The 23478-nt window shown below is 36.9% G+C and overlaps 2 protein-coding genes across 2 annotated transcripts; one reads left to right on the top strand and one right to left on the bottom strand.

Annotated features, from left to right (window-relative positions):
- The first annotated feature begins 1162 nt into the window (after nt 1-1162).
- On the top strand, nt 1163-17703 carry LOC104231334 (protein HAPLESS 2). The gene is made up of 18 exons (XM_009784307.2): nt 1163-1333; nt 1445-1588; nt 2506-2594; nt 9352-9391; nt 9854-9911; nt 10011-10071; nt 10374-10452; nt 11340-11474; nt 11865-12059; nt 12589-12669; nt 12745-12845; nt 13574-13691; nt 14408-14440; nt 14525-14618; nt 14701-14789; nt 15692-15804; nt 16839-16945; nt 17033-17703. The coding sequence occupies exons 1-18, from the start codon at nt 1163-1165 to the stop codon at nt 17551-17553; spliced, it is 2229 nt and encodes a 742-aa protein (XP_009782609.1). The 3' UTR covers nt 17554-17703.
- An 88-nt stretch (nt 17704-17791) lies between these two features.
- On the bottom strand, nt 17792-20574 carry LOC104231335 (cytochrome P450 87A3). Its single transcript, XM_009784310.2, has 9 exons — nt 20111-20574; nt 19674-19995; nt 19442-19591; nt 19066-19317; nt 18899-18988; nt 18729-18807; nt 18523-18629; nt 18270-18397; nt 17792-18191 (listed from the first exon to the last, which is right to left on the bottom strand). The coding sequence occupies exons 1-9, from the start codon at nt 20308-20310 to the stop codon at nt 18089-18091; spliced, it is 1431 nt and encodes a 476-aa protein (XP_009782612.1). The 5' UTR covers nt 20311-20574; the 3' UTR covers nt 17792-18088.
- Between the last annotated feature and the right edge of the window lie 2904 nt (nt 20575-23478).

The following is a 23478-nucleotide window of genomic DNA, read 5'->3' as shown; positions in this document are numbered from 1 at the left end:
TTGGTATACAGTATCGTCTTTATTATTTGCCATGTGTATCAATTTTTTATGATTTGCAATTACATATTAAAACAAAGCTAATCAAAAATAAAAATTACAACTTCTATATTGTTGGACCCATGCTGCCACGGGCCAATCAACTTCTAGTATTAACACAAACACTATAAATATCAATCAAAGTACTATGCTCAAGTAAGGCTTGTTGACTGCTGACAATAACAAAGCTGAAAGCTCATGGAACATATTCTTATAAACTGCATGCAGCTTCCTCAAGGGAAGAGCAAGCTCATCAAAATATGAGAAAAAAGAGTAACATTTGGACATGTATTTCAGATCTGTGAAGTTGATCCCAGGCATTAGATCATAAATTGAATTAATTACATTAGTGAGCCTATTTTTTTTTCTCCTGATGAATCAGAGCAATAAAGGTCTGAATCTTAGTGGATTGTGGCAGCAAGATCACTCTGCCACTTACAATATCTCGTTGTGTATTTAAGTTGTTTGCACAGAATTCTATCCATCGCTCGATGGAAATTGTGCTTCAAGGCGATCGCCACAGCTTTTCCGCTATGATGACTTAGCCAACGACACGTGCCCTTGGGGTCCAAAGACCCCTACTTCAGTTCGCCAAGCGGACGGCGAGCAGACGCATCGCCTCCTGTGCCTTAATTTGCAAATAGATGACAATATGACATATCTCCAACACTTGTGACGCCTCAATGTTCATTTGCACCGCAAAGACCAGGGAATTGAGAAGCTTATCACTAGAAAAAAAAATTGCAATAATTTTGTTTAGAGCAAATCCCAAATTAGTATTCATCAAATGGAGTAAGGGGTCATTTGGTTAAAGACAAGTTATATAAGTATTAGTAATGCAACAATTAGTAATTTGATGCGCGCTAAAGCATATATCTAAAACTTAATACTAAAGACCTAATTCAACATAGTCAATTAAACGCTATAATTTCAGTTATCGCTAAGATAGAAGATACAAAAGGCTTTTCATGACACTTTTAGAATTGCTGGAATCTTAGAGGACCTACCTGCAAAACCCAACGTTAGGTGCAGTTACGGGCGCGCCAAAACCGTGTCCACTACACTATATATGCACTGAAAATTGCCAGTTTCAGAATTTTAACATTCAAAAATCAAAAGTCCCACAATGAAACCGCTCGTTCTTCTCATACTCTTCACTCTATTCCTTCTTCAATACGCTTCCGCAGTACAAATCCTCTCGAAATCGAAGCTTCAAAAATGTGAGAAAGTTTCCGATTCGAACCGCCTAAATTGCACCAACAAAATCATCATCGACTTGGCTGTTCCCAGTGAATCGGTAATCGATCTCTCTATCTTCTTCTAGAAACTTCTGATTTATCAATCGATTGTTGTAGAATAGCGAATTGTATGTAATTGCAAGTTTGATATTTGAGTTTATTTATTCTAGAGTGGAAATGAGGCTTCGTTGGTGGCAGAGATAGTTGAAGTGGAAGATAACTCAAGCACTAACATGCGAACACTTCGAGTTCCCCCGGTGGTTACCATTAACAAGTCCGCCGCATATGCTTTGTATGAGTTGACATATATACGCGTATGTTTTTAAACATTCCATGTTTGACTGGACACTGAGTTTTGAACTCAATATTTTCTTAGTGATTGTGCAAGAAAACATGCAAGTAATTGGTGAATAGTAAAGTTTGATACAGGAGCACTGCATCAAAGGTTCAAAATTTTAATCTGAAAAACGGTTAAAATTTGAATATAGTTAAATGAATTGAATTCTCAAAAAGCTGTTGGAATTGTTTGAAATAATGTTGTCAATGGAATTTTTGTCAAATATTTGTCTCCTTTCCTTTCTTATGTATAATGTTTGTGGAAGTATGTTTTTGCTGTTGAATAAGTGAGTGGAACTTTTTTTCATTCAGTAATGCTGCTGAATTGCATCCTGCAACTATTAAGTAGTTCTGATAACTCGCTGGAATTTTCGGAATAATTTATTTTCTTATACTATGTTAGCAGTTTGAAGCTGGAGGCCCCTAGATTACATCTTTAAGCATACTTGATTGTCCTGTGTATATTACAGTCCATCGGGTAGATTTTGTTTAGCAATGTCTATATCCAAGCAATCCTTCCATATATGTGATCCATGTAATTCCTCCAAAATGCACTCATGTTTTTGGTAGCACTTATTCCTGAAGAAGCTTCTCTATTGCTATATTTATTATCCTGTACACTTTTATTTCTCTTATGACGAATAATTGACTCGTCTGATTTGCCAAAATGGTGGAACAACACTTGCAGATGTACGTCGGAGTCATTGTTATATAAGACTTATTGTGGCCTAGTATTAAGGATTATAGTCTTGTACAGAAACTTGTTTAGGTCACCAAATAGTAGACAGTTGGAAAAGGAAAGCAAAAAAAAAAAAAAGATAACACGTCCGATCCTTGTTTGAGTTTAATTCCATGGTATTGCTTTCTGTCGGTTCAATTGACTTTTCTCGTGTAGGATGTTGCTTATAAACCACAAGAATTCTATGTCAATACACGCAAGTGTGAGCCAGATGCTGGGGCAGATAGGGTGAAAATATGTGAGAGGTAATTCATTTTGATAGTGTTCTTTTCCAAATTGGACTTGCTTTAGGCAATTTTTCATTTTCATCAACAATCTTTGTTTGTGATTCTAGGTTATCTGAACCTGGTTAAGTCAAAGTATCCGGTGATTAAATAGTTCTGCTATTGAATTTGAGAAATATCAGCTTTAACTTTTCTATCTTATGGGTAAGTCCAAATTTGGCTCCAATTTCCATCTTCCTAAGAAATCTTGAAGATGATTTGAAAGGGATACCAAAAGAAAAAATAATCATTAGGGAATCTAGGCAGATAGTGCTCCTTGCGCTTCACTGCCTTAAACATAGATAAGTTCAGAAACTTTGATAAAATTTTAGTCCTTAATTACCTCAAAATGTTATTCCTCAGCGGTCTGTTGGGAATAAACCCCTTACCAAAATAATATTCACGGTAATAAAGCGGAATAATAATGTAGCACCGAGATACGGTAATTAACAAGAATAAAAGAGTAACAATGACACCAAAATTTTTACGTGGAAAACCCTTCTGAATAAGGGAAAAAACCACGACCCCGAGAGGAGCAACTGATATCACTATAGTAAGGAATTTTACAACTTTGTAGGTCGGAGGTAAATACTCCAAAGACCACTACAACACTCAAAAGAAATAACCCTCTTTTGATATTCCCACCTCACTACAATATCGCTCACTCTCTATTTTCCTCACAGACTATTTTCTTATACCTTGTCTGTGAAACCTCACTCTTTCTTTCTCTCTTTGTTGGTGTGTAGAAATGAGAGTTGAAGCTCTCCTTTTATAGCCAAAGCTTCACCCTCTAAAGCCTACAATATTTGACAATTTACACACATTTTTCACAATTCAACAAAGTTGGCTACCAAACCAAAGAAATTCAACAAGGTTGGCTACCAACCAAACCAAGTCAACAAGGTTGGCTACCAAACCAAAGAAAACTCTTATTAGGCACATGCCTAATACTTCTTCAATGAGATGGACATCATCAATCTCCCCCTCCAGTCTCATTCATCCAGAGGAGGTAGCACTGTCTTCTAGTTTGAATGCATGCCGACAAGTTCTTTGCATAGCTCGAACTTGTTCCTTGGTACCACCTTGGTCAGCATATCTGCGGGATTCTCATTTGTAGAAATCTTCAAGACTTTTAGAGATTCATCATCTACCATTTCTCGAATCCAATGATATCTCACATCAATGTGTTTGGTCCTTGCATGGTACATAGAGTTCTTGCTAAGGTCTATTGCACTTTGACTGTCACAATAGACGACATACTCCTTCTGATGCAATCCAAGCTCTTGAAGGAATCGCTTGAGCCATATCATCTCCTTGCCAGTTTCTGTAGCGGCAATGTACTCTGCTTCAGTTGTTGAAAGTGCAACGCACTTCTGCAACTTAGACTGCCATGATATAGCTCCCCCTGAAAATGTAAATAAATATCCAGTAGTAGATTTTCTGTTGTCAATGTCACCTGCCATATCAGCATCTGTATAGCCCTTCAAGATTGGATCAGATCCTCCAAAGCACAAACAATCTCCCGTGGTACCTCTCAGGTACCTGAGTATCCACTTGACTGCTTCCCAATGTTCCTTTCCAGGATTTTCAAGAAACCTGCTGACAACACCAACTGCGTGAGCAATATCAGGTCTAGTACATACCATTGCATACATCAAGCTTCCGACTGCTGAAGCATAAGGAACTTTAGCCATGTTCCCTTTCTCCTCCACTGTTGTAGGACACATCTTCTTACTCAACTTTAGATGACCAGCAAGAGGTGTGCTGACTGGCTTAGCATTCTTCATGTTGAAGCGTTCTAGTACACGTTCAATGTACTTCTCCTGAGATAGCCACAACTTTCTACTTGTTCTCTCTCGAACTATCTTCATCCCTAGAATTTGTTGTGCTGGGCCCAAGTCCTTCATATCAAATGACTTGGACAGATCTCCTTTCAACTTTGCTATCAACCCCTTGTCTTTTCCTACAATTAACATGTCATCCACATACAACAACAATATAATAAAGTTATTCTCAGAAAATCTTTTGAAGTATACACATGGATCAGAATAGGTCTTTAGGTATGTTTGACTTTTCATGAATGAATCAAACTTCATGTACCACTGCCTTGGTGCCTGCTTCAATCCATAAAGACTCTTATTCAATTTGCACACCATGTGTTTCTTTCCAGCTACTTCAAATCCTTCTGGTTGCTCCATATAAATCTCCTCTTCCAAATCTCCATGAAGAAATGCAGTTTTCACATCCAACTGCTCCACTTCAAGATCTAGGCTAGCTGCTAAGCTCAAAATTGTTCGAATAGAAGTCATTTTAACAACGGGGGAGAAAATTTCGTCAAAATCAATACCTTTCTTCTGTTCGAAGCCTTTAACCACCAATCGAGCTTTGTATCTGACCAGCTTGCCATCTCCATCTTTCTTGAGTTTAAAGACCCATTTGCATTTGAGTGGTCTTTTACCCTTTGGAAGTTCAACCAGCTTGTATGTGCCATTTTTCTGGAGAGATTCCATCTCTTCTTGCATAGCTTTCATCCACTGGTTCTTTTCTGGATGGGACAACACCTCCTTAAGACTTTCTGGCTCCCCCTCATCACTGATGAGGACATACTCTGTGGAAGGGTACCTGCGTGACTCTACCCTTGGCCTCTCTGATCTCCTCAGAGGTTGAGGTTGTTCTTCTCCCTGAGTGGGGTGCTCCACTTCCTCGACACCTTCATCAAGTTGCTCCCCCTGCTCAATAACCTCACCAGGTTGCTCCCCCTGCTCGGCAACCTCGTCGGTCGTACTTTCTGCACTTGTGGGATTGTTAGAAGTAGAAGGAATAGTAACAAAGTTAGGAATTATACCATTCTTCGCCTTTTCTGACATATCAGCAGCAGTTCCAACTTCACTTTCTCGGAAGACTACATCTCTACTTCTGATGACCTTCTTCTTTACAGGATCCCACAGTCTGTACCCGAACTCTTCATCTCCATATCCGATAAATATGCAGGGAATAGATTTATCATCCAGCTTTGTTCTCTGCTCTTTTGGTACATGTGCAAAAGCTCTGCAACCGAACACCTTCAGATGCGAGTAGGACACCTCCTTGTTGGTCCAGACTCTCTCTGGGATTTCAAACGCCAACGGAACTGATGGACTCCTATTGATCAGGTAACAGGCTGTCTGAACTGCTTCACCCCAGAATGACTTAGGCAGTTTAGCCATTCTGAGCATGCTTCTCACCTTCTCCACAATGGTGCGGTTCATCCTCTCGGCTACGCCATTGTGCTGTGGGGTTCCAGGAACTGTCTTTTCATGTCTGATCCCATGACTTGAACAATACTCTTCAAATTCCCTTGAAGTGTACTCACCTCCATTGTCACTTCGGAGACGCTTTAGCTTTCGACCCGTCTCCCTTTCTACTAGAGCATGAAACTTCTGGAAAACTTGAAACACCTGATCTTTGGTTTTCAAAATATAAACCCATAATTTTCGTGAAGCATCATCAATAAAAGTAACAAAATATTTGTTACCGCCCATTGATTCAATTTCCATTGGGCCGCAAACATCAGAATATACTAAATCAAGTATATTCAATTTTCTTTCAGACGATGTCTGAAATGAGACTCTATGCTGCTTACCAAATAAACAGTAGTCACAAGGTTTTACAGTTGTACCTTTGGCATAAGAAATGAGTGATTTCTTGGCAAGAATCTGCAATCCCTTCTCGCTCATATGACCCATTCTTTTGTGCCATAAATCTACAGAAATCTCATCTTGTGCCGCGTTCAATTCACCTTGGCATATTTCTGCATTTGTCCTGTACAACGTGCCACGAGCAACTCCCTTTGCAATCACCAATGATCCCTTAGTGAGTCTCCACTTTTGATTTGCAAAATAACTCTCGTATCCATCTCGGTCTAAAGCAATTCCCGAGATCAAGTTCATCCGCAAATCAGGTACATGCCGCACATCCTTTAGAACCAATGTGCATCCGACATTTGTCTTGATACAAATGTCACCAATCCCCGCAATCTTTGAGTAACTTGTGTTACCCATTTTCACTGTGCCGAAATCACCTGCTACATATCTGCAAAAAAGATCTCTTACCGGTGTGGCATGGTGAGATGCCGCTGTGTCAACCACCCATTCCGACTCTGAACCTGACAGGTGCATGCATTCCTCTTCCTCATTTATAAAGAGGACAACATTATCATTATTTTGCACCATGGCGGCTGTGTTGTCGTCATTCTTCTGGCCACTGGTTTCACCTTTGCCCTTCCTTGGATTTGGGCAATCTCTTTTGAAGTGACCTGGTTGATTACAGTTGTAGCAATTTCTGACTCTTGATTTGGATCGGTTCTTTGACTTCCCACGAGCTCCGGATCTACCATAGTTGTTCGAACTCCTTTGATAACTCCTGCCTCTACCTTCTGTGATGAGAGCCTGTCCTTGATTTTCAGGCTTCTTTCTCATCTTCTCATTGAGTAGAAGAGCCGATGTGACATCTTTCAACTCAATAGTAGTCTTACCGTGCAGGATGGTTGTTGCCAAGTTATCGTACGAAGATGGCAACGAGTTCAATAGCAAGATGGCTTTATCTTCTTCCTCGATTTTCACTCCGAGGTTGGCAAGCTGTGTGATTAGTCCGTTAAACACATTTAAATGTGACAAAAAATTCGTACCTTCACTCATGTGTAGGGCGTATAACTGCTTCTTCAGGTACAATTTATTTGTCAGCGTTTTGGACATGTATAGGCTTTCCAACCTTGTCCAAATTCCTCGTGCAGTGTCTTCATCAATGATGTTATTTACCACATCATCTGATAAGTGCAACCTAATTGCACTAGCAGCTCTTTCATCCAAGTCAGCCCAATCCTCAGCTTTCATGGTATCAGGCTTTTTGGAATCAACATCTAGAACCTTGTGTAATCCTTGTTGGATGAGCAGATCTCTCATCCTTCTTTGCCATGTTGAGAAACCGTTATCTCCGTTGAATTTTGCTACCTCGTACTTTACTCCGGACATTTTTATTTTTTCACCAAGTATAGTACTACCGACAGTGAATAGTATTTCAGTGAACGAGCAGAACCCGTGCTCTGATACCAGTTGTTGGGAATAAACCCCTTACCAAAATAATATTCACGGTAATAAAGCGGAATAATAATGTAGCACCGAGATACGGTAATTAACAAGAATAAAAGAGTAACAATGACACCAAAATTTTTACGTGGAAAACCCTTCTGAATAAGGGAAAAAACCACGACCCCGAGAGGAGCAACTGATATCACTATAGTAAGGAATTTTACAACTTTGTAGGTCGGAGGTAAATACTCCAAAGACCACTACAACACTCAAAAGAAATAACCCTCTTTTGATATTCCCACCTCACTACAATATCGCTCACTCTCTATTTTCCTCACAGACTATTTTCTTATACCTTGTCTGTGAAACCTCACTCTTTCTTTCTCTCTTTGTTGGTGTGTAGAAATGAGAGTTGAAGCTCTCCTTTTATAGCCAAAGCTTCACCCTCTAAAGCCTACAATATTTGACAATTTACACACATTTTTCACAATTCAACAAAGTTGGCTACCAAACCAAAGAAATTCAACAAGGTTGGCTACCAACCAAACCAAGTCAACAAGGTTGGCTACCAAACCAAAGAAAACTCTTATTAGGCACATGCCTAATACTTCTTCAATGAGATGGACATCATCACGGTCTGTGTTCAGAGGTAAGCTGCAAACTTGTCTCCAAGCCAGCTGTGCCTTATAGCCTTCCATTGTTGTATTTGATAGAGAAAATGAATCGGTAGATCCGATAGGCTAAAGAGACAGTTCCTAAACCAAATGGGTGTTTAAGATGGATTTGATGATCGTGATTTGATGTTTGACATAAACCTGCATTTACTTTAAGTTCTATTTATAGATAATGGATGAATTACAGCATGTATTTAGAGTGTAGACATCACATGGATTCACACTTATACATCAGTAGCATAATCTATAATCAAGCTCCGGAAGAGCTTAGTACCAAAGGCCTTATAATGGAAAATGCTAGGAGCCATGATGATTGAAGGCTTATAGGATGATAAGTTAAGTAGCCTGAAGTGTTGAGGATGTGTTTCCAGTCTTATTAGAGGATTCCGTTTCCTCCTAAATGTGCACCATTTGATGGGAATCAGATTGAATGCAAAAGGAGATAACTGTGGCTGCAAAGGATGCCCTATGTGGATTTGAGATAGTTCCGTGATATTGGTCACAGAAATTAATTGACGCTCACACCACATAGTGTTCCACACACTTCTTCTATTTAGTATGACCAGACTTGCCACTATCAAGTAAACAACAATTTATAACTATCTCATTAGCTGACAGAAAAACTCATACAGTTAGATAGAAGAGTACAACCATCTAAGTATCTTCATCTTTGTTTTCGTCCTTTGAATTTCCTTCAACTGAACAGGTATATAATCTTGAGAAATGATTGATGGCCGGTGGTTTATTTTTGAATATCTGAATGTGCCTCCTTTTTTCTATGGTGCGACTATGCTAAGTTTAGACTAATATTCATGTCTCCCTGTCTGTAGAGGTTTGGATGTAACGTTGCTTCTTGACAGACATTTCATCTTTATGCTATCTTTCCAGCAACTCCACCGCTAACACTTTTTAAGGCATAAATGTTTGTATTTTTGTGATAGCTAACTTTTCAAAAGTGCTTTCTGTGTCAGCTCAGTAACTTCTTGATGTTTTTAATAGGTTGAGAGATGAGAACGGACACATTATCGAGAACACTCAGGTAACATGAGATTTTTAATTGCTTCTTCATCTTGGTAGAATTGTTTCTTGTTAAGGAACATGACCCACTGATACATTCATCAGCTTGCCAAACTTATGATGACTATATCTTCAATCTGGGCTGGTTTTTCAGAAAACATTTCATGCCAAAGAAAAATAAAGGAGAGATATATCCAATTTCTTAATGACTGATAACTAGAGCTCTAAGGAAATTTGCTGCCAATCATAATACCTAAGAGCTGTCTTTCGAATTGAATTTTTAAAGGTAAGTGGAAGTCATCCATTTAAAACTGTATTTAGGAGTATTGTTGAAAAGGCAAATGAATATGTTCAGTTAATGTAGAACATATTATCTACTGATAACCGGAAGGTCTACTTCACAATATTTTCTCCCATTGAAAAGTTTCCTTTATTAATTTATCCTAGCACAGGATGTAATCCTTCTACTATTATTTCTTCTCAGCCTACCTGTTGTCCTTGTGGAGATCAGCGGAGAGTTCCTTCATCATGTGGAAACTTTTGTAAGTTCCTATCCATTTTTCAAAGAATCTTTCATCTTCAGTGCATATTTCAGAGTAAGCAAGAAATTGTTTCCTAGCTGATATAGTTTCTTGATTTAGTTGACAAGATGATGCACGGCAAGGCAAACACTGCTCACTGTCTTCGTTTTCCAGGTGACTGGTAAGGCCTTTATAAATCTCCATTTTGTGTCAATAAATTTCTATGGAAAATTGTGTTATGATTTGAGATCAATTAATTTTGAAAGTCATCTAGCTTCTTGGATCAAAATTGTTTTGTTGCAGATGTTAAAACATTAAAATGGTTTTCTGGAGATGCTGTTCTAAAATGGCTTTTTATAACATTTCAGTTTCCATACATTCCTTCTTTACCAATGATATATTTTTATTGTTACTAGATTTATGCAAGGCTATAGTGACGTGTAAAGATTAGTTAATATTGCAAACAGTTCTCTCTACCTTTAGGTTTCATGTATTTGGCATTGGGCAGCGCTCAATTGGATTTACCATCCGAATTGACGTTAAGCAGCAATCTCAGAATTCGGTATTTTCTCTGGAAATCCTTACAAGTATCTTTTCTATTTTATGCTCCATCATGCATACTTGTTTCACATTTAATTTCTTAGCATACAACACTCATTTCCTTTTTATTTTGTTTTTAGTGTCTAAGGTATGGTGGTGTCATGCATGCAGGATCATTTCTTTGAAATATGTTAGTTATTAATCATCCAACTTTATATGGGATTAAAGCATAGTTTATTGATTGATATATATTAATTATTAGAAAGAGAAGTCAGCAGCATGAATTGGAGAAAGATCAATTTTGCAAAATAGTGTTGCTTTGCTAGTCTTCAGCACTGTGCTTTATCCCCTATACATGTTTTCATGTACAGCTAGTTTAGAATTGATTTATCTGTCTTTCTGGGCATTAGCTCCTAAAAATCAGCTATAGACATGGCAGTTTCCTTATCTTCACCAGTTCACCTTTCACCATTTCTTCTCCATATTAATATTGACTAATTCATACTTCTACATCTCATTTGTTTGACAATATTCAGTTTTTGGGAGGGAGAGCATATTTTGTTCCAGCATCTTAAAAGATTATGAATCACCAAAACTAGTAGAACTAAAGTAGAATATATTGTCAAGCTAACTCCTTTGGTCATCTCAATGATGACTGTTTAAGAAAAAACAATTGAAAAATATACTATTTGCTGTTAGTATGGTACCGGGTTTTAGATGCTTCTATCATTTAACTACTGCCTGCAAGAGTTAATATATGGTGCAAATTTGAATACAGGAATAATTAGCAGAACCAATGACAAAATCAAAACCATGCCTTTTTTTTGGTGGAATGATGATATTCCACTCACTTTTGCATGTGAAGGGTATAGATGTTATAGTTGATTCACTGTGAATTATTGGCGGCAGGAAGTGATTGTCGGTCCGGAAAATAGAACTGCTACATCCAGTGATAGTTTTCTGCGGGTTAATCTGGTTGGAGACTATGTTGGATACACTGATATTCCGTCTTTTGATGACCTCTACCTTGTTATACCAAGACAGGTAGATCTTGTCACTCATCTCACTCTGAAAGAGAACTCTTTAACAGTTTTCAATTTTACCTGATATAAATCACTGAGAATATGCTATACTAGAAACTAGAAAGCACTCCTTAAAGTGGCGTATTATGCAAATTTAATTCTTGAAGGACAAGAATAATGCTTATTACTTCCTTATCAGGAAAAATAAAAAAGGAATACTGCTTATTACTTTATTGCATATGCAATTGCTTGCACCTCGTTACTTTTGGCCATGTGTCTTTCGTTGATCATGCAAGCATTTCAATATGCTCACTGCAATTTGTTTCTTCTTTCCGATGGAATTTTTTGTTTTTCATTCTTGGGTACTCTTGTCATTTATGATATTAAGGTTTTTGTATCCCTTTTGTTGAAGGGTGGCCCAGGTCAACCACAAAATCTGGGGAGCAATTTTTCCATGTGGATGCTACTTGAGAGAGTGAGGTTTACATTAGACGGGCTTGAATGTAACAAAATTGGTGTAGGTTACGACGCGTTCAATGCACAGCCAGATTTTTGTTCAGCACCATTTTGGAGTTGCCTGCACAATCAACTATGGAACTTTTGGGATGTCAGTAAATTTAAACACTATGCTCGTTTTCAAAAATAGGATTCTATTTGTCTAATAAATTCCCACGTCATTCGAAAACTTATTCTACTGCAGTCGTGCCCTCTTTGTTTTCCTTCTTAAGTAATTGCATTGCAAATTTTCTTGCCACTACAACATTTGCACCATAATGATGGTCTATCCAATTCATATATCTGTCTAAACTGCATGAAAGAGACATCTTTTAGATTTCTGTAACTGTTTGTTATCTGTTTCTATATTCTACAGGCGTGTGCTGCCCATGTTTTCCCTTTTTCTTTGTTGCTTGTGTTTGAAAACATTTTCTCCCTACATGTCTGCTATTCCAGTGGCTTGTACAAATTATCTTTCTTAAGGAAAAGTACCAATTTGAGAATCAACCAGCACATTTATACTAAAAGTAGATATAAATAACATGGGGAAAACGGTGGTTGACTGTGGTTGAAGTACAAATGGACCTTAAAAGCAATTTACAATGTTCCGGACTTGAATTGTGAGTAATTTTATCTTGCAGGCTGATCAGAATAGAATCAGTAGAAATCAGGTGCCGCTATATTGCGTGCAAGGAAGGTTTGAAAGAATCAACCAGCATCCAGTTAAGTTTCGCTTTTAGATTTTGTGTCTGCGCAGATGTCTTTTGCTTCTGCTTGTAATTTACTAGTATCTACAGAATGCAGGAAGTCATGCATTCTCTATTGGAATTACAGAAGTCCTGAACACAAATCTTTTGATAGAACTGAATGCAGATGATATAGAATATGTATATCAAAGGTCAGTCATGTTATTAGGTGTTAGTGCTTTGTCTTGTGGTTCTCCTTGGCTTAGTTTCTAATACGTGTTCCCCTTCCTCTGAAAAATGTGAGCTTATTTGATGGCCGATTTTGTATCACCTCCAGACCAAGCCTGCAATAACAACGACAGAGACATAATTAGACAAGGGACCAATTCCTTAGTGTTTCTTCATCAGCTTTTAAAATTTGTTTAAATATTATGCAATCCAGAAAAAGCTATCTGAAGTTACCTTTTGATATTTTTCCTGTCAAATTAATTTAGGCAGCATTTGATAATCAGTCAGTTGAGACAAATTTGATGCTTTAGACTTCTTCATCGATTTTCAGGAGTAAGATAAGTAGCTCTTTTGAGTAAGATTTTTTTCTATTTGCACGATTAATCTGCTAATTTTGTCCTTGCAGTTATTATTATTTGGAAACTCCTATAGATTTTATATTCATATAATGGAGATTGTTTAATTGTGGTCGTACTTCTTCTCTATCGCTACTATTATTTATGTTTCTTAATAAAAAAAACAATTTGTCCTTTATTAGAAATGCCAAGTACTAACCAAATTACAATTTTAAGAAGCATAGTACATCAAACTTTTAAGGAACAACAAACATTATCAACTAATAGGAAAATGAAGATAAAAGTTGTCCCTTAATTTGGACGGACTATGAGCATACATTGAACATTTTGAAGATTGATTTAGGCCTTTTATGCAGGAGCCCTGGGAAAATTATAAGTATTACAATCCCAACTTTTGAAGCTTTAACTCAATTTGGATCAGCAACAATTACAACAAAAAATATAGGTGAAGTGGAAGCGTCCTACAGCCTCACGGTAGACAACTACTTTATGTTTAGACAGTTAAAATATATGTGTTTTATCTGTTCATCAGTTTAATGTTCCGTCATGCTATTTAAAAGGATAAAGTTTCATATTCATATCCCAGAATTAAGTCGCCAATAGGAGTTGGCTCAGTTTGTAAGGATCAAATGCTTGCTTGAAAGGTCTTGGTTATCCCCTCTGCTGGACAACCTGTACGTCCAAAGTAAGTCCTCCTTGAGGCCTGCAGCATGCTTTGGCCCTGGACGAGTCCTCCCCTTACTGATATGTTCCATAGACCACCCACACCCCCAATCCACAAAGGAGAAAATAAGGAAAAAAAAAAAAGGAAGTCCCATAATAAGTCATGCTACATCATTGTAGCATTATCTTGGTTTATATTTGCTTTGATTTACCAACTTGATAATTTCCTTTGTACTACCCCAGATCTAATCTAAGCAAATTTCACCAGTGGACAATAGTTAAATATCTGCGATGTCCTTTGGTGTATCATTTCCTTTTTTTCTCTTTTATTCAGAAAGTTCACAATTTGTTATGGGATTCTAGAAAAGCACATAGATGTTCGAGAACAGAAACTTTATTAAAGCATCGCAAGCCTGTAGACTTAATTCTGATTTTAGCAGGTCAATTTGCAGTTCTTGTTCAATCACAGATATACTTCAATTCGTCTACTTGAATAATTATTCATAATTGACTTTTTCATCATGCAGTTCGAATGCTCAGCCGGTGTCAGCCAAATGGAGGTTATCATACTTATTTCTGATATATGACACAAAGTCATGATTATTTCAGAAGAAATAACTTTAGTAAACCTTATGGTGCTGCAGGAACAATTTTATATAATGAAGCCAAATGAAGTCATGACTCGAGCATTCAAGTTGTACCCAGCAAGTGATCAAGCTGCAAAGTATATCTGCTCAGGTAAGATATTAATGAGGAGGGCATGAGATGTAGTGGATGATTCCGGAGATGCCACATCTTCTATGTTTACTCTTTGTTGCAGCAATACTGAAGGACTCAGATTTTAATGAAGTTGATCGGGCGGAGTGTCAATTCACAACCACAGCTACTGTTCTTGATAATGGATCACAGGTCAGCTGTAGTTTATGCTGGAAATCTTGGTGCACACTGTGTTTGTGCATATTTTTTTCTACCAATATTAAAAAAGGAAAATAACAATGATATTATGGGCTAAATGGTGGGGAGAGTGGAGTGGAGACACCAAGAAAGTTTCACTTCTTCCTGCATAGTGTACAAATTAAGACTGATAATAGTTGAAGTTAGTATTCTGACATGGGGCCTGGTATGAGTTTATTCCTTTAAGAGAGAAGGTATTTCATTTCAAAGGATTTCTTATCTGCACATGTTTGGAGTTTGAACCTTTAGCACCTTGGATGATTAGTTTGAGGGGGCAGAAACTTGCCAGACAGAAAAGAGAGTGGCATATGTGCTTTTCAATAGGACTATGTGTGTTGCTGGAAGCATTTGTTTAGCTTCTTTCCATTTGTAATTATCTCTGCATTTTTCCTTATATAGGTGTCAACCTGGAAAGAGGTTTGGTTTCTGCTATCATTGGATGAGATTACAGTGTGTTTAAATCGCAAAAGAATAGAGAGAATGGAATGGAAAAGCTTCCTTTCTTTCTTTCTTTTTTCTTTTTTCTTTTTCAAGTAAAGAACTGCACTTTCAAAAACTGCTTCTATCCCATCAGTTTTGCCTCCCAGGGCTCCAACAAAGTTTCAGTTTTAATTCCCAGAAAGAATAGCTTCGGTGGATTCCAATTAGTATATTGTGAAACTAGGTTTTGAAAGTATGCGTTCTTTTTCTCCTCCTACCTGTATCCCTTTAGCCATTCCATTATCCTAAGATTGATCCCTCTAGGATTTAGGTTTCTCAACCATTCGTCGGAGAACATTGTTGGTGAGGCTGTCAGATAAACATGCAATGTCCTGCACCCACTCTTATTTGTATCACACGTCATCTTCTTAATGCAGATTCCATTTCAACCTCCTAAGACAAGCATCAATGGTTTCTTTGAGAGCATTGAGGATCTATGGAAAAAATTTTGGGAGAATTTGACAGATTTTATCACTGGGAAAAGTTGCAGGTATGTAAATCTTTTATGTCTATTTAGTGTCAAATGATAGCCAATGAAGCATATTATAGATATAGACTCTTAGAAGACTTGTATCTCAATCGTGGTGTTTCCATTGAGTTTCACTAAAGTTTAAAGCTTGTAATTGATTCACTAAGGTTATATACTGACTTGAGTGCTCTAGGCAAGAGTTCTAGATATCTATATATACCCTCAATGTTAATTTTCCATCTGTCTTGCATTGGTCTCTGGCTAACCATGATAAACTATAGGCAATCAAAGGATTTATTGCATCCACTTAAAGGGTTATGAGTAGTGTTGTATTCCATTCATATAACTTCAGTTTTCATATGAATTTTCTGATTAGCTTTTCTTTTGATAAAATAATTTCCTGATTAGATTTTAGTCAACAAATGTTTTTAACTAAAAGAGTTGTTAGTCTGCTACATATATTAACCAAACATTATTGGTGATAGTGTATAAATTTGAATTTAGGAGACCAACATCTTTTTTCCAAAATGAACTTAAATAGCTACTTAGGTTCTGTTACCAGTTCTTTCTGCATTATGATGTGGCAAGAGCTATTGCCTCTGCTTTCTGGACCAAAAGTGATATAGTCTTAGATTTATTCCTGAATGTTTCTCTCATAAGCATAACGGACCAATTGAAGTTTTATTTGAGAAATTGATGCATCTCTTCTTGGAGACTTCCAGTTCTCTCTTTTGAATTATCCTATTCTTGATTAGGGCATTTAATTCATATATCGGCTATTTCCATCATGTAGAGCGCTTGAAAATATCATGTACCATCCTAAGGACATATTTCGTCTTCTGAAGAAGAATGCTGACTACCATAATCTCATGCTGAGTGAGGACATACAATTGCACGAATTTTATATCATTTTGTTATTTGATTTAGTTTGGTGATGTCTGATGCGGATGTTATATTTCGCTGAAAGTAAGAGTAATTCCTGTCTATTTCCTGAGAGAAACTAGTTGTGCCCAAGTTACTTTTTGGATCTGATTATGCAACCCTGATTATTCAAGTTACAGAATGAAGTGCTCTGGATTCTTCGACTTCAGCTGCCATATACAGTACATCTGTATCACTTGGGTAGTAATGTTTTGCCTGTTCTTGGCAATTCTTCCAACAGGTTTCTTGCTTACTTGACTCTTGTGCTAATCTTTTAGAAGTTGAAAGCAGAAACATTTTGACACTATGTTACTTTTGTGACTTGCAGTGATTGTACTACTCTGGCTTCTTCACCAGAAAGGTTTATTTGATCCTCTGTATGACTGGTGGGATGATCATTTTTCAATTACTGAAGATAGTCATATGAGTCATTGGAAGCATAGTTACACTCCTGACTCATTAAGAATTCATCATAAGAAGAAAAGCCATAAACATGAGCCAAGGCATCATAAGCATCATGCACTAAGGAGGCATACAAAGCTTCACAATGATCCAAGGCACGAGAATCTTTTGAGAGAAACTGATTATCATTACTACCTTCACCATGTGCACAAGGATAAGCACAAACATGGAAAAACCAAGAGCTCAGGCATTACAAAGCCACTTCGTTCAAGGAAGGGAGAGGATGACCATTTGAGACATCACAGACGAATAAAAGAGAGAGAAACTTTGGGAGGACTTGTCATAAACAAGAAGCCAAGTGCTGAAATTCAAGAGGAATATCTAAGGCACAAACATCCCATCTTAAATGACACACATCATAAGAGGCAAATCAAGTGGAAAGACTGACTAGAACTGATTTGACAGTGATTGTCAAAGCCTTGCAGCTATGTCATGTAGAGAAGATGTTAAATTTGGTTTTTTCTTCTTTATAACGTTCTTTTGACCCCTCTTAGAGTATCTCTAGTTCAAACTAAATACTCTAGAGATATTTCGCGGAGAAGAGCAGGGTTTTGAAATATGGGGGAGCAGGAAATAGTGAACTTTGCAAATTATATTGCTCTCAGATTCTAGTAGGAGTTCTTAATTCAAAACTGTACCATGTATTGAATTTATGCACACTTTTGTTCTTTTCTTCTTCAATAACAACTACACTTTGTGTTGGAATCATAAAAAAAGAAAAGAAAAGAAAAAATATATGTATAGATGTTGATATCAGTAAATTTTAGCAAAATTTCCCCAGACTAATGATTTGCTGAGTTCTTTCTTTCTTTCTTTGTCCCAGCACTCTGTCTGTCAGCGTTATCTTTTGCTGCTTTGAGAATATCCGGGTAAGTTCGTATTCTTGGACACTTCTACTGATTTCCTCATTTTTTGTTGTTGGCTATTGTATCTTCTCATCTTTTTCCGAGAGCCTAATGTGGTAACCGTTGGGAAATTGTAGACCAGGAGTCCGCAGTGTGTCTCCTCCTTGTATTGTTTCCCACCTGACAGTTTTCGCCATGTATAATATTAGCTCCCTCTCTTTTTTTCCTCAAAGATATTACTGCAAGTTATGTTTTTACCTGTATTTGGTCACGAGGGAGTGGAGAAAGACAGCCATCTGCACCTTTGTGAAATCTGTACCAACACAAAATCTCATACCACCTCCAAAAGCCATGAAATTTCGAGAAGCTCCATTCAGTTCTACTCCCTGTATTCCATGAATATTTCATTAAGACTTGAGGAAATTACACTATGATCACACACAACCAATTTCATTTTCTGTAACCTTCAATATCGTGCAAATAAAGTAACAATAAAGCATGAAAGGCTCACCTCCCATCTCCATGGATTGAATTCAAGGGGATCTTGATATTTGGCAGGGTTTAAGTGCACAGCCGGAGGACAAACCATAATCGCCCAACCAGCTGGAATGGTGTACCCTGCATCAGATGGAGTATTACATTAAGGTATGTTCCTATGAGTAAATCTGGAGCTTTATTCACAAGAATATGTTGGTAAAGAATTTTAATCGTATATACCTTTGAAGTTGACATCTCTTAGTGCTTTTCGGAAAATTGCTGGAACAATATTTGCCAGTCTGACTGTTTCATTAATAACCTACATATCCAGTATTCATGTTAATGAAGAATGTTCTTAGTTCTGGTTACTAAGAATTTTGAAAATGGAAAATCAATTTTAAATAAAGTACCTGAAATGTGAATTTCATTGATTTATATTCTTTCCATGTAAGTCCAGAAGCTGGATTTTCCCTTCTTCTAATTATCGCCTCATGTTCCTCCTGAAAGTATTACAAACACGTTATTACTGGCATGGAAAAACGAGGCTGATTAGTTGAACAAGATTAGTCACACTTACTGTTAATTCTTTTAAAGCCAATGGATGGTCGTGAAGAAATTTAGTGGCTAAAGTTATAGCCAGAGAGGTGGTCTCGAAGCTGGCAAAGAGCAGTACAAACATCAAATCTAGAGCTATTGCCTCGGTGAGGATTGTGTCCTTCCTTTGAAGTTCTTCTAAGACATAATCAAAGAAATCACTTTGTTCCTTCCTAGGCTTTGCTCTTCTTTCCTCTAGCAGTGTCTTTAGCATCTTCATTGCCTTCTTTCTTCCCTGGTGATCACCTCCAGAGTCAGTTAATCACTTCAACAAGTATATGGGCACACCATTCTTGGGTGAATTTGCAGAACAGTATACTTGTGCCAGATAGCTAAGTCTGAATATGTAGTGTTAATACCTGTAAGCACTTGTGATAGGCAGTTCCGGGAATGTCAATAGGGAAGGAAATCAATCCCTGTATAAAAGCTACAAAACTTTCTCGCAGATTTTCCGATGAGTTCTCAGAATCATAGCTGATTAGCTTTTTTGCAGTTAGATCAAATATCATCTGTAGAAACACCAAGAGATTAGCTGATTGAAATTCAGAACGTTTTAGCATATTACCCAAGGGGAAAGTTTGGATAACTTACATTAGCAGTTGCTTCCTTCATCTCTACACTTGTCTGACCTGACCACCTCTTCAATTTATTTTTCGCTGCCTCTTCAACCTCAGGCATCATCTTTTTCAGACTTTCAGGACCAAAAAGGTTTAGTACCATGTTCTTCAAGTACTTGTACATAAAACCATGCAAGGAACCTACATTCTGCCTTCCAAATATCTCAGTGAATGTATCCGGATACCAGCTCTGAAACAACTGTCCCTCTTGCTGAAAGATGAAGTAATTTAGGTCGGGGTCTGTAGATACTATAACAGGACGTCCCACCACGCTAGTTCGAAAAATCGGCCCATACCTGAAAGAATTGCCAAAGACTTGTTTATTAAGATCGTAAAATGAAGTCTGGTAATGTCAGTTTGTATTATTATTACTATATAATAAAACCAAAAAAAGTGGATTGCAGCAACCACCTTTGCATCCTGTCCTTCACAAAGGGGGCAATATCTGATGATGTATTGGGGGCAAAGAACTGAATGGTCTCACCAAGTAATGGCCAGCCCATTGAACCTGGTGGGAGTTTTCCATTGCATCTGGGATTCCTCCAGTTGTAAACCCAATGTATAATGATTATAAGAAGAAAAGCTCCAATGCAAATACCCACTGATATCATCTTAGTTAATATGTATTATCTGCCTCTCTGTATCTATAGATGAGAGGAAGAGAAGTTGGAGATCTTCTGAAAGTAAGAACTGTAAAGGGAGGCAGAAAGAACTTCCCAAGAGAAGGAAGTGGAAATGTGTTTGTAGGCAGGTATGAAAGAGCTTGAGAAAAGGCTGCCCAAAGAGAAGGAAATATATTGGTTTATTATCAATAAAATAGTAAGTGGGAGAGTAATGGTAGGAGATGTTGTGAGAAGAAGATTAGTAGAATGAGAAGAAACTGCTGTCATGTACTCCATATCCACGAGGAGGAGTTCTTAAATAGGCAGGCTAGAATTACAACTAATTAGAATAATAGTTCCATTTGTTTTTTCAAGTTGGTTGCTCAAAAGAGCTGTACAAGTAGTTGGAGATAAGAATAGTATAGCCAGAATTATTTTGAGTTGAGAACATCCTCATTCCTTTGTCAACGGGCACATATAAAAAATTCTAAAGAAAAAAAAACTAAAATGACGATTGAAGCTACCACGAAGCTGTCCTCTCTCTGTTTCTTTCTCTCTCTGTACATTATCTTTGAAAGGTCTAAACACACAAAACTGAAGGAGCACTTGCAAGAAATGTTGCATATCTTTAGGAGCTTTAATTGGGATTAAAAAAAAGCCATTTTCACAGATTTAATAGGGTGAAAATTGGATTTAAAGGCATCTCTTTCTTGCACTTGGAAGTATGAAATCAATCATCAATATGAAATTACAACTACAAAATCTTATGGTTGAATTAGCTGCAGCAAAATCTTGCCAGTATCTAAGTTAAATACTCTTATGTCATTCAAACAGACTTAATGTAAAGAATCAAGATAGATGCTACTCATGATTGATTGTTCTACTCCTCAATTTTGCTTGTCAAGATTTAGATCTTATCCTAGATCTTATTCTTTAGTTGTAGTCGGTTATACCATGTCAAATTTTGAATCTTAATTACATAAGCAGTGATTCCAAGAGGAGTATTCTAGATATTGAGGCAACTACTGTATCAGGTTCTCTACTAAACTATTCATCCATTATCTTATCTGACAAGGGAAAAATTAACTATTCTTTTGCCTTATAGTAACCCTTTTTCATTTTCAACACATAGAGCACCACCCCCACCGTCGAGCCGCGGGCTTAATCCCACTAAATAATGAAGTATAGGTAGGTTTACTGTGGATTATGACCAACCATAATTATGCAGGTTAGCTTGCTTCTTAATACTAATCCTGCATTTGTTTGTACTTTAGTAGTATAATAATGTAATAAGATTCATGTGTTAAGACAACAGAATTGGATTATGAGTTTAAGCAACTGTTTAAGTCTTAATCTAGACAAGCGCGGGAATCAAAATCTTTGTCTGGTTCTGGATACTTATGATTAAAATAAAAGAACTCGTGTGCAGATTGAACTATTTGGGTCAAAGGGGGTCCATTTTGCAACAAAAAAAAGGCTCTATTAGGTTGTTAACATATTAATTTTGTGTTTTTAAAATGTTCTTTTTGGTCACTATTACAGAGAAATTTGTTGTTTTCCTTTTTAGAGAAACCTCAGGGAAAGTCCTAGCTATTGTTGGAATGGTGTCACTGATGCTGTACCATTGTACCAATTTTCGGTGATTTGTTTTAAAGGCTTTTTAAGTAGAAAAGTTTCAGTGAATACAGAGTAAAATGACCAATTCTGAATGGATTGCTTAAGAGGATGACACAGATAGCTCAACTGCCTTTTGGCCTTAGGCTAGAGAAAAGGTCTTATGTGGAGGTGCAGAATAATGACAGCTCAATTTGACTCCTAGTTTGAAGCTTTTTAAAATAAAGAATTAGTACTAACTCTATAGATTAGACAGAAAAGGAAGTGATTAATGAAGTCAAATTCTCTGGACCTTGGCAAGTACTTATTTTTTAATAGCTTAAGAGTAAGGGACTTTTTTCTTATGGGGCTTCTAAGAACCGACATTAAAAGGTCCTACTTGTCTTGATGGTGTAAAGCACAGATCTGATATTTGGGACCCACCTATTTTTAAGGCCAAACCTCTCCACCTGGTGTCATTTGTTTACTTTTTATATTGTGACTTTTGCATCTCCAATAAAACTGTTTCTTTAGTTTACCCAAGAATCCACAGTAAACATTCTTTTAATTATTTGATATATTTTAAATTCATTAATTTGACTATTCTAGATTTGTGATAAATAACCCATTAAGAATTCATTTGGTACGAGGAATAAGGGATAATTATTTTCGAGATTAAATTTGAGATAAATTTATCTCACATTTGGTTGGGATAAAATCGTGGTATAACTAATCCCGAGATTGTAGGGTCTTTTATTCCTATGGGAGGATGGGATAACTAATCCCATAATAATTAGTTATGGAATAACTTATTTTCCAACCAAATGACCTCTAAATCTCTCCACCGAAAGGTTTCGAACTCGAGACCCAAATTAAGAGCAAAGAGTTTTAGCTATTCACCATGCTATTTGTGGTAGAGATGTCAATGGTTCTTTAAAAACCGACTAAAACGATCGAACCGTATGGAATCAATTATTAGGTTTCTTTTAATAAAACCGTAGGTTTTTATATAAACTTATAGTTGTACCGAATAATAGGGTAGGTTTTTAATTCTATAAAAATAAAACCGAAAAAATATCGAACCGTTCCGAATAAGTTTATATATGAAAAATATATTTTAATATACTAAGTTAAAACTAGTAACAAATTATTAAGTTTTTTTCTTGAGTCTTGGATATGAAAATGGCTACAAGTGACCAAATAATTAATATCTAAACTCCCAACTTCCAAATCTATTCTACTACTCATAGAAACTAAATTAGCTCTGACATCATGAGTTGCTAGCACTAGGTATTCCAACGATCTTCAGTTGCAAGCCAAGGTATTGGATAGCTTTCCTCTCGTATAATGTAGATTTCTTTTGTTGGATACTAATCTTCTAATAAGCTCTATTCTTGAGTCCCAACTTGATTAGTATCTTTCCACTTGTATGATTTATATTTCTCGTCTTTGCTTAATTTATTTTACGCTACCATAAAATAGTGTGATGAATCTCTATTTTGCACATCTTTTATGTTCCTTTGATCATTAATTTTAAAATAGTAAAAATACCTAGAGAGTTTTTCTAAAATCCTATTCAAGTAC

The sequence above is a fragment of the Nicotiana sylvestris genome, chromosome 8 (genome assembly GCF_000393655.2).
Source record: "Nicotiana sylvestris chromosome 8, ASM39365v2, whole genome shotgun sequence".
Classification (NCBI taxonomy): Eukaryota; Viridiplantae; Streptophyta; class Magnoliopsida; order Solanales; family Solanaceae; genus Nicotiana; species Nicotiana sylvestris.
The sequence above is the reverse complement of the archived record's forward strand: the minus strand, read 5'-3'. Positions and strand labels throughout refer to the sequence as shown.

Coding starts and splice junctions, on each gene's coding strand:
- LOC104231335 (XM_009784310.2), bottom strand. CDS start 20,310: ATGATATCAGTGGGTATTTGCATTGGAGCTTTTCTTCTTATAATCATT. Junction 19,318..19,441: donor CCTATCACAAGTGCTTACAG/GTATTAACACTA, acceptor GGTGATCACCAG/GGAAGAAAGAAGGCAATGAA. Junction 18,398..18,522: donor TCAATCCATGGAGATGGGAG/GTGAGCCTTTCA, acceptor CATGGAATACAG/GGAGTAGAACTGAATGGAGC.
- LOC104231334 (XM_009784307.2), top strand. CDS start 1,163: ATGAAACCGCTCGTTCTTCTCATACTCTTCACTCTATTCCTTCTTCAA. Junction 14,441..14,524: donor CCGGTGTCAGCCAAATGGAG/GTTATCATACTT, acceptor ATGGTGCTGCAG/GAACAATTTTATATAATGAA. Junction 14,790..15,691: donor TTCTTGATAATGGATCACAG/GTCAGCTGTAGT, acceptor TTCTTAATGCAG/ATTCCATTTCAACCTCCTAA.